At 45.5% G+C, this 12108-nt stretch overlaps 1 protein-coding gene across 1 annotated transcript in view; it reads left to right on the top strand.

Annotated features, from left to right (window-relative positions):
• The window catches only part of LOC123401162 (ran-binding protein M homolog), a 32413-nt gene that overhangs the window by 2659 nt on the left and 17646 nt on the right, over positions 1-12108 (top strand). Inside the window, exons 5-7 of the mRNA XM_045094892.1 lie at positions 1022-1067; positions 1442-1518; positions 1867-2020. Of these exons, the coding sequence (XP_044950827.1) occupies positions 1022-1067; positions 1442-1518; positions 1867-2020 (277 nt within the window). The remainder of the gene's footprint in view (positions 1-1021; positions 1068-1441; positions 1519-1866; positions 2021-12108) is intronic.

A 12108-nucleotide genomic window follows, 5' to 3' on the forward strand; every position in this document is an offset into this window, starting at 1 on the left:
AATTGAAGATGATTTTTCTTTGTACTTCTAAATCATATACTTTAATAGTAACACTTGGTAATGACTCTTTGTTTAATTCTTATATACTCCCTCCGTCCCAAAATAAGTGTCTTAAGCTTAGTACAATTTTGTACTAGCTCTAGTATAAAGTTAAGACAGTTATTTTGGGACGGAGGGAGTATAACTTATATGCAAATATTAATTGATTGAATTTTAGTTTTTTACATTCTGAATATAACATTAGTAAGTATTTTCTCAGGGGTTAAATTTATGATTGGTTTAGGAGCTAATAAGTGCTACTGAATTGGGGACTTTTTAGTTAGTACCAAGACAAAAGTCTATAATACCGTACGAGCTTTGATAGACTGCAAAACCGGTATTATGCCCCTTGATATTGTTAAACTGCAAATAGTCCCTGAGGTGGTTTTACCAATGTGACGGATATCATGGTGTACAAAAGAAAAATCTTCACCAGGTAAAAGTTATCTCAACCCTCTGGTCCCTCTCCTTATCTGGAGGGCGAGGTTGCCAACCCGTCCCCTGCATCAGTGCAGAGGGGTAGGGTGTCAGTGGAGGAGGACATCCAGCGCCATGACCACAGCAGGAGCAGCCTGTGGTGCTGTCTGTCATCAGGCGCTGTAGTGGCAGGTCCTCAAAGTTTGCAGTGAGAAAGGACACGCAGAGCGCACTATATCAAAGCTAACCTCTTTGGCACGCTACATTCTAAGCTGGAAAAACTGCCTTTACAAAACACACAAGGCTGTTGTTTGCTCCAGTTCTAAAACATCAGGAGGCTTAATACCTATTTTGTAGTTCAAGGTTTAATCAGACACACCATTAAAGAGTGGGGATGGGTAATATATATTCATTTACCATTGCTTATTTCTATCGATCCTGTCTTCATCTATTTATCAACCACCTAACAGAAGCTATTACTTGTGTTTCATTGCTACATATACTTGCTGTGATTGCTTTATTTTTTGTCAGATCTGATTATTTGATATATTTTCTTGCAAACCAGGTTGACAGTAAACTTTGGAAAAGAACAGTTCTGTTTTGACATTGAGGTGAGGCAAGATATTGCTGCTACTTAAAATTGTCCTGATTTTTCCTATCTCATTTGCAATTCCTCTTTCCATGGCCTAACTGTACACCAACAGTATTTTGCAGCATCCATGGAACATGTTTCACTGTATTATGAGTTATCCATCCCAGTTTGCCGAATTCGCTGCATCTTTAGGTGCAACGATTTTTATGTACTCTGAAAGGAATAATAATAATCACATACACCGTTAATAAAAAATCGGTTGATTTTTTTCTAACACTACATATAGTTGCAAACTAATGATGTGTTTGTGGTAGATAAACACTACACAAAGATTCACCTGGTGTATACACTAAAGATTCTTTTGTGTTTGATGCAATTCACTCTGTTTGGCAGGGTTACATTTTCGAGCAGAAAATGACGCAACAATCTATTAGCGACAAATTGTACTTGCAACCAGATATCAGTCATTGGTATGCCTCCATATACTAAATGACAGCCCATTATGTTTAGTGTTGCATCACACGATCTTAGATGTGGATCCAGAATTAAGGTCAACATGGATATGATTTAGCCATTTCACAGGCACTAAATGGCATGCACTGTTGACTTCTTTTGGTGTTGCTGTTTTGTTGTTCTTGAGGTTTACCATTTGATACAATCTACTTCGTACCTTGCTGTCTTCCCATCCAACCTTATTTCGAGCTTAGTTTCCACTAAACTGTTTAAACATTGTGCTGCATAGATCATTCCTTTCTTAATATTTAAAATCATTTCTAGGCTGACGCATCTTATGTGTATGTGCCATGCATTTGTGGCAGGATTGTTCGTTCATATCTCCTGCATTACGGCTACCAAGATACATTGAATTCTTTTGATGCGGCAAGTGAAACTGACCCTCCAGCAAATCATCAAACTGGTTATGGGGAACCTCCTGAAATGTATGGTCTTAGCCACAGAAAAATGTTGCGTCAGGTAAGCTGATACATTACATGACATGTAACTGTGTTTCTGCGATAAGTTTTATTGTTTATACTTTTTTTTTGATTCATTTCATTGAAAAGATGGAAACTACAATTCTCCTAAGAGGCTGGTTATACATGGGTCATGCGCCCGGTCAGTGTACATCCCAGGATGTGGGCAGGACAACCCGTAGTCCTTGTGCCCCAGCGAGTGCCCAACACTTGGCCTCATCTCCGATCTTATCCACTAATGTGTCTACTGAGGGTCGCGCATCGTCGAAGGCGCATTCGTTCCGGTGTTTCCAAATCATCCACGGGACGAGCATGGCGATTGATTGCAGGCCTTTGCGCAGCGCCGAGGGTATCTGTTCCTTAGCCCTCTACCACCAGTCTATGAGTGTAGGTTTGCTTGCTGGTGGGGGGTTGTGCTCGTATGCGTGTCCAGGCCAGGATGTCGTGCCATGTTTGCCGGGCAAACGGGCATACCAACAGTAGGTGCTGCATAGTCTCCGGGGCTTGGTCGCACAATAGGCATCGGGTGTGGTGTGGGAGGCCGCGTCGAGCAAGCCGCTCCGTCGTCTCTGTCGTCCAACATCGATCCTTGCCTGCCAACCAGTTGAAGAAGCTGACGCAAGGCGGCGCCCAACTCTTCCACCTCAGTTTCCATGAGGGGCAACACGTGGAGCCGTGGAATGTCGCGGCGTAGCATGATTGTGCCGAGTATGTGCCGCTTACTGTCCATCCCCATATCATTCGGTCTGGTTCGTGCGTGAGGGCGATGTGTTGCATGGCCTGCCAAAGTTGCAGATATTGTCCAATGTCGTGCATCTCGATGACTCCTTGGATGTCGCGCGTCCATGAGTTGACGGCGAGCCCCTCCGCCGGTGTTCTCGTTTTGAAGCGCCGTTTGGGTATGCATTTGTATAACACCGGTGCAAATTCGCGCACAGACTGTCCATGTAGCCAGCGGTCGCCCCAAAACAGGGCCACGACGCGGCCGGTCGACAGAAAGCCTCTATAGATCTTCTCTAGTTGCTTGAGAGTTATCTTTGGGGGGGGGGGGGGGGGGGTGGCAAATGCCAGCATTTGGTGAACCGGGATAGCGTTGAGTACCAATTTGACCAATGCGAGTCTTCCGACCTTGTTCATGAGCCATGCCTTCCATGTCGGCAGCCTCGCAGCCACCGAGTCGCCAAGTGGCTGGAGCTGAGCGGCCATGGGGCGTCTGAACGTTAATGGAATGCCCAGGTAGGTGATGGGGAGCTCTACCACCGTGCATCCCATTTGGGTGATCATCGTGGTCGCGTCAGGATCTCCATGCATGATGGTGGCCGAGCTCTTTGCATAGTTGACTAGTAGGACGCTGGCGTTGCCTAACAGGGCGAGGATGCCCTTGATGGCCTCCATGTCGTACGATGTGGCATGGCAGAATAGCATGACGTCGTCGGTGTATAGTGAGATAGCCGGGATGTTCCGTCGTGGGTGCAGCTGTCGTAGGATGCCACAATCATGGGCGTGGTGGATGAGGCGGCCAAGGATGTCCACAACAAGCACGAAGAGTTGCGGTGACACGGGGTCCCCTTGGCGTAGCCCGCATTGGTGCCATATAGGCGGCCCTGGCTCTCCATTGAGCATGATCCTGGTGCTCGAGTTGGTGAGTAAGATCGCGATCCACTCCCGAAATCGAGGCCCAAAACCGTATTGGCGGATCACTTCAAACAAGAAGGGCCAGGATAGGGAGTCGAAAGCCCGCGTTGGGTCCAGTTTAAGCATGACCCGCGGGGCCGTGAGCTGGTGTAGCTGCTTCATCGATTGCCTGACGAGGACGAAGTTGTCATGGAGACTCCGCCCTGGGATGAATGCATTCTGGTTGCGGCTTGCCAATTCTCCAAGTCTTGGGGCAAGACGCTGTGAGATCACTTTCGCGAAAATCTTTGCCACAATGTGTATGAGGCAGATCGGGCGGTAGTCGCGAAGCTGGCAGGCGTCGGCGCGCTTCGGAAGCAGGGTCAGGAGGGCCTGATTTAGTTTGATGAAGCCGTGGAAGAGCTGCTGGAAGGCATCCAGAAAATCCTGCCGTACTATGTCCCAGCATGCCCGCAAGAACTCAGCTGTAAACCCGTCGGGTCTGGGTGCTTTTCGGTCTGGGAGGCGTTTGACAGCGTCCCAAATCTCCTCGTGGCTGAATGGTGTGTCGAGGCCAGTCAGGTCGCATGGTACAATGAGCTGCGACAAGTCCATCGAGTGGTCGCGGAGGGCGTGGGAGTCGAGCAGCTTGTTGAAGTGTGAGAAGGCTGCGTGTGCCATCCCCTCCTGGTCTGCGATCACGTGAGGCTGAATATGTGGTTCTTTTGCCGGCGAAAAGATCATTGCCGGTGGAAGAACGTTGTGTTGGCGTCACCGTCTTTAAGGGAAGCTTGGCGTCACCGTCTTTAAGGGAAGCGATTCTTGCGCATTGCCTCACAATGGTGCGCTCCAAGGAAGCGAGCCCAAGATAGGTGATCTTAAGTTGCTTGCGCAGCCAACCTTCAGCAGGGGAGAGCACGCGGTCCTCCTGGGCCTTGTCAAAGCATGAAATCAGCTCCCTGGAGATGGCCATCTTGTCCCGGATGTTCCATTTGGATTTGCTGCTCCAGCTCGTCAATTTGCGGGCCGTGGCTTGGAGCCGTAGCATTAGCCGACGGAAGGGGTTAGCCGACGGAAGGGGTCTGTGTCATGCACCGAGCCCCAAGCGGCAGCCACCGTGTCGTGAAACCCATCCAACCTGAGCCAATAATCCTCGAAGTGGAAGCGCCGGTGTGCCGCGTGCGTGGGCGAGCAGTCGAGGAGGAGGGGGCAGTGATCTGACACGACGGAGGCGAGGGAGCGCAGGTGACAGCTTCCATGCGCATCCTCCCAGTCCGAGGTGCAGAGCACGCGGTCTAGGTGCACCAGGATTGATGGTGACTGTTCGTTCGACCACGTGAATCGTTGACTGTTGAGATATATTTCCTTCAGAGCGAGGTCGTTGACGACGCGGCAAAATCTGCCCATCATGCGGCGGTGCAAGTTTCTGCAGCTCTTATCTTCATCGTGCAATGTCAGGTTGAAGTCCCCGCATAACATCCAAGGCCTTGGGCAGTCTGTGCGTATGTCACGAAGCTCCTGCAGGAAGGCGGTCTTGTCGGCATCTTCCTGAGGGCCGTATACCACAGAAAGCCACCAGGGCGTGCCGGAGGATGTCGCTACCTTGGCTGTAAGGGCGTTTGTGGAGAACATCGGGTCCGTGATGGGAGATACGTATAATCATCAAACTCAGAGCAGATCAACCCCATTTTTGTTTCCTGTAGGCATACAATGGAGGCGAAAGTGGTGTCCAGCAGCAGACATTTTTTTTAGTCAACAAGCCTCAGAGATTCACGGGATCAGCTGCAGCACGAGCAGCCAACAGAGTTACGGGATCAGCTACAGCAGGGATCAACAGTCACGGGATCAGCTGCAGCACGAGCAGCCAACAGAGAGTCACGGGATCAGCTGCAGCACGGGATCAACAGAGAGTCACGGGATCTAGCGATAGGAGACCACGAGATCCAGCTTGACCAGGAGACTACGATATCTGGCGAAACCAGAACCGGCAGGGGTTGACCAGGAGACCACGAGATCCAGAACGGCTGCCGGCGTGGACGGCGTGGACGGCCGTTGGAGCGGACGAGATCCGGCGAGGGCGCGGACGAGGAGCTGGTGGCTGCGAACAGGGCGACGAAATCCGGCGGGATTGCGGCGACGAGATCTAGCGGGGTTGTGGCGACGGGATCGGGTTGCTCTCCTTATGACGAGAGCCTGAGATTGAGGCCTCGAGTTCCAGCGGGACTCGGGCACGGGATCGAGCAGAACTCGGGAAGAAGAGACAGCTGCGGCTGTGTAGAAGATTGGATCGGGAAGAGCACGAGTTGCGCGTGCAAAAAAAGAACCTAGGCTCTAATACCATGTTAGGAATATGCAACTTGTATTCCCATGAGGCCATAGGCCGATATATATACATCTACAGGTGTTGACTATATGCAGGAAACCCCTTATACAATGGGATAAATACGAAGGGGTACATGGCTATATTATATATACTCTATCAGAAATCACCTTTCCAAGTTACTCAGGGGAAAAGAATGATTTTGTGGTTCCTGTGAAGCTGTTTGGTTGTGTCTTCTTTGTCAGGAATCACATAATCACGTGCTCTCTGTGGGCAAATTGCATCCATGGGCCGTCAAGTGTATCTTCATTGGACATTCTTTTGGGCAGTGCGGCTACAAATGTGGGTGTCCTGAACGAAGGACCTTTGCGAGCATGGATGCCACCTTCAGGAATCCAAACCATTTTATGGTGAGAAAACTGATCTTGTGGATTATTTGGAAGTCTTGACCATACTCAATCTACCTTGAAAGGTCAAGGGGGAGCGTCGTGGTAGTTGTGGTGGTGCTGATTCAATGCCGCAACAACCAATTGAGGGCGATATTCTGGCACGTGAAGCGAGTAGCAGCCGCAGCAACTAATAACACCACCAAGTGGTGGTTCGAGTGAAGGACCGATTGTGACTGACGGCATACTGTGTCAGGCAGACGGTGCTCCCACCTAGATCGGTTGTGTACCAAGGTGGACGGCAGAGCAAGAGGAGTAGCTAAAGGCAGGCGGTGCTCCCATCCGGGTTGGTTGTGTATCGAGGTGGATGGCTGTTGGATCACAAGAAGGGATGTCTAGAAGGGGGGGTGGTGAATAGACTACTTGCACAAATTTAATCCTAGCTTTTTTCCAATTTTAGTGGTTGGCAGATTTTAGCAATTCTAACAAGTCTAGTGCACCCTACACATGCTAGTCAACATATATGACAGCGGAAAGTAAAGACATTGCACATGTAAGTAAGGAGTAGAGTTTAGGAAGATCAAACGCAAAGATGGACACGGTTATTTTTGGCGTGGTTCCGATTGGTGGTGTTATCGTACGTCCAACAGGGCTCCACCCATAAGGGGTCCACGAAGAAACGACCTTGTCTATTCCATCATGGCTTCCGTCCACGAAGGACTAGCCTCACTCGGGGTAGATCTTCACGAAGTAGACGATCTCCTTGCCTGTACAAACTTCTTGGTCCAACTCCACAACACGAAGTAGGAGGCTCCCAAGCGACACCTAACCAATCTAGGAGGCACCACCCTCCAAAAGGCAATAAATGCGGTAGAACGATCAACTCCCTGCTCTTGTGCTTCAAAAGATAGTCTCCTCAACACTCAATCACTCTCTCATAGATTTGGCATGGTTAGGAGAAATTGATTTGGTGGAAAGCAACTTGGGGAGGCTAGAGATCAAGTTTCTAATGGATGGATTGGAATCTCTTGATCTCAACATATAAGTAGGTGGCTTTCTCTCAAAAAAATGAATCTGACAAGTGTATGTGTGTTTTGAGTGCTTCCTCTCCGAATGAGAAGTGGTGGAGGGGTATATATAGGCATCTACCAAAATCCAACCGTTACAACATTATTGCCCAAGTCGGTGACACCGAAATGAATCTCGGTGGTACCGAGTTGTACTAATTCTCGGTGAGACCGTTATATAAATCTCAGTGGTGCCAATTTGGCGACCTAGGGCTGTTTCAATTCTCGGTGAGACCGATTTCAAAATTTGGAATTTCCGATTCTTGAAATTGATAGACTAGAAAGTTGGTCATTGACATTCGGTGGCACCGATATGAAGGTTGGTGGTACTGAGAGATTAGGGTTTGGCAAAGGTTCTGTCACAAAAAAATCGGTAGGGCCGAAATGGAATTCTTGTGGCACCGATTTTGATGTGTAGGCTTTGGACAGAGATATTGTGAGAGAAATGCTGAGTATTTTTGGTGGCTATCTTTAAGCACTCGAGCAACCAATTCATCATAAATACCTCACCCCTTTTAATATTACTGGTTTTCCTATGGACTCAAAAGTGATTTCTCACAAATATAAAATGTACAGTCCTCTTGCTTGAAGCTTGGCCAATCCTATTCCTTTCCTTGCATGAAGGGGTTTCTCCTCACAATCCTTTAGCCAATACTCTCTGTGGACCATACCTGAAATATACTAGGTAGAAGTGTTAGTCCAATAGACAATGTATGTTGTCTTTGATATGTTCTTTCAATCTCCTCCTTTTTGGTAATTGATGACAACATACAATCAAAGCTTCAAATAAATATACTAGGTAGATGACAGCTTTGAAAGATATATGACTAATGCAAGCTTCCCCTAAACGTGTGCAATCCCTTTTAAGAGATGTTTGCTTTGGACTGCAAGAGCACACACATAGTAGAAGGGACAAGACCAGTCATGTGAATCAAACATATGTGAATGAAAGATTTCCATGTTCAAGACTCACCCTTGCAAACAATATGTGCAAGAGACAAGAGATCAATTTGGACAAGGATATGATGCATATACTTACCTTGAGGTTCTTGAGCATCTTAGAAGTAGGAGTACACTTGGGAAAACAAATGTTAGATAACACAAGAGTATTCTATTATAAAGATGCGCAGAGCTCCAAAAGTACCAAGATATGGAAAACATATGAGAAATATGATTTGATGATAGATATGTCTCCAAAGATATTTAGAACTTACTCCCCTAAGTATGAATATGAAAGGTTTCTTCTCCCCCTGAATCATAGCATGTAGATATTGGGAGTAGGCAGGGTGAGACAAGTTCAATCCAAGGTAGGCAAGAAAAGTTAAATAAAACTTCCTGTATTTCTCCCCCAATGGTATCTGTCCACCTGCATGTGCAAGGTTTGATATATCTCTCCCTATGGTAGATCTTCCCTTTGGTAGATCTGCCCTTTTGGTTAAGCATATAGAAGCTTTGATATATCTCCTTCTTTGGCATTAATTTTCAAAAAGGTCAGAGGGTAAGGGCTCATTGAGAGTAAGGGATCTTGGATTCTTCTTTCTTTGATAAGGGTTCCTTGAATTTTTCTCCCCCTTGAGTATGGATAAGGGTTCCTTGAAATACACAGACCATAGGCAGTGATAAAATTCGGAGCCACCGAGGCAATATGGTTCGGTAGAACCGAGAATGATAGTAGGCCTCTGGGAGATTTCGGTTAGACCAAGTTTTCCAGATCGGAGACACCGAGTTGCAATTAAAATTTCAACTTCTCAACTCAAATAGACAGAAAATATCCAAAAACTTTGAAAAGGAAAATTTCCAAACGTAAAAAAAAAAAAGAAAACGGAAAAATTGAGAACAATTTGTGGGAAAAGTTCTTTTTTTTGAAATATATACATACATATAGATGAGAATTGGATGGTTCCAAGAAATCATGCAAGAAAACTATGAACCATACGAGAATCTTCATCTAGATGTTGGGCGGTGACTAGGTCACCTATATTAGAGTATATTGATTTGACGAGTCAAGCAAGAATGCTTGATCATAGGTCATACTCATCGTTAAGCGCAAAATGGGGTTGGCATTTTTCGATTAAGCATTTTGATGTCTTTATATCACTTGAGTTGCTTTACCTCATGACTTGGTGTAAAGCTTTATCAAGGATATGAGTACATACCTTCGAATGATGTTGATGACGTGGCATGTAGGTGAACTTGTTGTGGATGCTCAAGGTTGATGAAGGTCATCTTGAGTTGGGAGCTATCCTTGTCGTTTTGGTTCACTTTTCACCTACATTGGTTAGTCATGCAAGGAAGAACATAATATATCCAAATGACAAGAGTGAACATAATCATCATATAGGTGTCAAGGATATGATTTTGTTGTCTTCTTCCTTCATCTCCGAAGACAGGGTTGTTGATACTTGGCCATGACAAGATTGCTTTCGATGTGAGTTGATTGCAATCTTGTGAAGTGTAGTTCTTTCGAGTATTTACAAAAGGTTAGATGCAGTACAAGGGAGCATAGTTTTCGAAGATATAAGATAGCGTCGTATCATTAGCATCATGGAATAATCAAGTAAGCTCATGCCCTTACATGCATCCGAGTGAGTCTAGCTCAAGTTTGAAGCATCAATGATGTTCAACTCACTCCTCAAATGACAAAACACCTTTTCATCAAGTGGTTTGGTGAAGATATATCCAATTGTTTGTTGGTACGAACATGCTTGAGATTAATATCTCCTTTACCAACATGATCACGAATGAAATGATGTCGCACTTGAATATGCTTAGTTTAAGAATGTTGTACGGGATTATAGGCAATTTTGATAGCACTTTCATTGTCACATAGTAATGGAACATGTCTCACATGGATGCCATAATCCTTCAGAGTTTGCGTCATCCATAGTAATTGCGCATATCATGATCCGGCGGCAATGTATTTTGCTTCGGCAGTAGATAAAGATACCAAGTTTTGTTTCTTGAATGACCAAGACACAAGAGATCTCCCAAGAAATTGACATGTATACAAGGTGGATTTTCTATCAACCTTGTCTCCGGCATAGTCCGAGTTGGAATAGCCAACAAGATTAAAAGTAGATCCCTTGGGATACCATATGCCAAAGTTTGGTGTATGTATCAAGTATCTCACTATTCTTTTCACAGCCTTTAGATGACATTCTTTAGGTGCCGTTTGATATTGGGCATACATGCAAACACTCAACATGATATCGGGACGGGAGGAACATAGATATAGCAATGAACCGATCATTTATCGATAAACCTTTTGATCATCTGGTTTGTCAACATGTCCACTAGTAGGCATGAGAGTTCTCATACCTTTGCATTCTTGCATGTTGAACTTCTTGATCAAGTTCTTGGTGTACTTGGTTTGAGAGATAAATGTACCTTCTCTCATTTGTTTGATTTGCAAACCAAGGAAGAATTTCAGCTCACACATCATGGACATCTCATACTTTTCTAACATCAACCTTCCAAATTTCTCACTAAAATGTGGGTTAGTAGAACCAAAGATAATATCATCCACATATATTTGGCACACAAATAGTTCACCATTAACTCTTCTAGTGAATAAGGTTGCATCAATTTTACCAATCTCAAAACCCTTTTCAATGAGAAACTTCGTTAGACATTTGTACCAAGCTCGAGGTGCTTGTTTAAGACCATATAGAGCTTTACGAAGTTTGTAATCATGATTAGGTTTTTTAGGGTTCACAAAGCCGGGAGGTTGTTTGACATAAACTTCCTCCTCAATTTCACCGTTTAAAAAAGCACTTTTGATATCCATTTGGTAAAGAGTAAAATCACGGTGATTGGCATAAGCGAGAAGAATGCGAATGGCTTCAAGTCTAGCAATGGGGGCTTTTAGATCTCATCGTAGTCCATACCTTCGACTTGCATATATCCTTGGGCTACGAGACGTGCCTTGTTGCGTACAACTTGACCATCTTCATCTTGCTTGTTCTTAAACACCCATTTTGTACCAATGATGTTGTGCTCGTCCTTGGGCTTTTCCACGAGTGTCCAAACTTCATTCATCTCGAAGTTGTGTAGCTCTTCGTTCATCGCATCCGCCCATTCCAGGTCTTGAAGTGCTTCTTCAACCTTCATAGGCTCAATGCTAGAGAGAAATGAGTAATGCTCACAAAAGTTAGCTAAACGAGTTTTAGAGCGAGTGATTCTCCCGGTTTGTATGTCACCGAAGATTTGATTCTGCGGATGATCCTTGTCCACTCTTGCTCGAACTCGTGACAGCTTTTTCTTGTTTGATGGTGGAGCTTCCTCACCATCTTTTCTTCGTTGTCGTTGATAGTGTCATCTCCTTGAGGTGGTGGTGAGGAAGGTTGAGGTGGATCATCACGATGTACTTCTTTCTCCTCTTCATCATGTTGTGTACCGCTTGTGTATGCCTCCATGTTGTTTTGTGGTTCGCCTTGACGCGAGGTAGGGGCTTCCACTTGAGTTGATGAAGTACTTTCCTTCATCTCCAAGGGACGAATCTTGCCGATAGGTAGATCTTGGATGGCTTCCAAAGGTTCGTTATCTCCTACATCATTTGGCAATTGTTCGACTTGCGAACCGTTAGATTCATCAAACTTCACATTTACTGTCTCTTCAAATTGTCGAGTGTAGTTGTTGTAGACACGGTAAGTGTGAGAGTTTGATCCGTAATCAAGTAGGAAACCTTCATGAGCAAATTTAG

Source organism: Hordeum vulgare, chromosome 6H, assembly GCF_904849725.1.
Source record: "Hordeum vulgare subsp. vulgare chromosome 6H, MorexV3_pseudomolecules_assembly, whole genome shotgun sequence".
NCBI lineage: Eukaryota > Viridiplantae > Streptophyta > Magnoliopsida > Poales > Poaceae > Hordeum > Hordeum vulgare.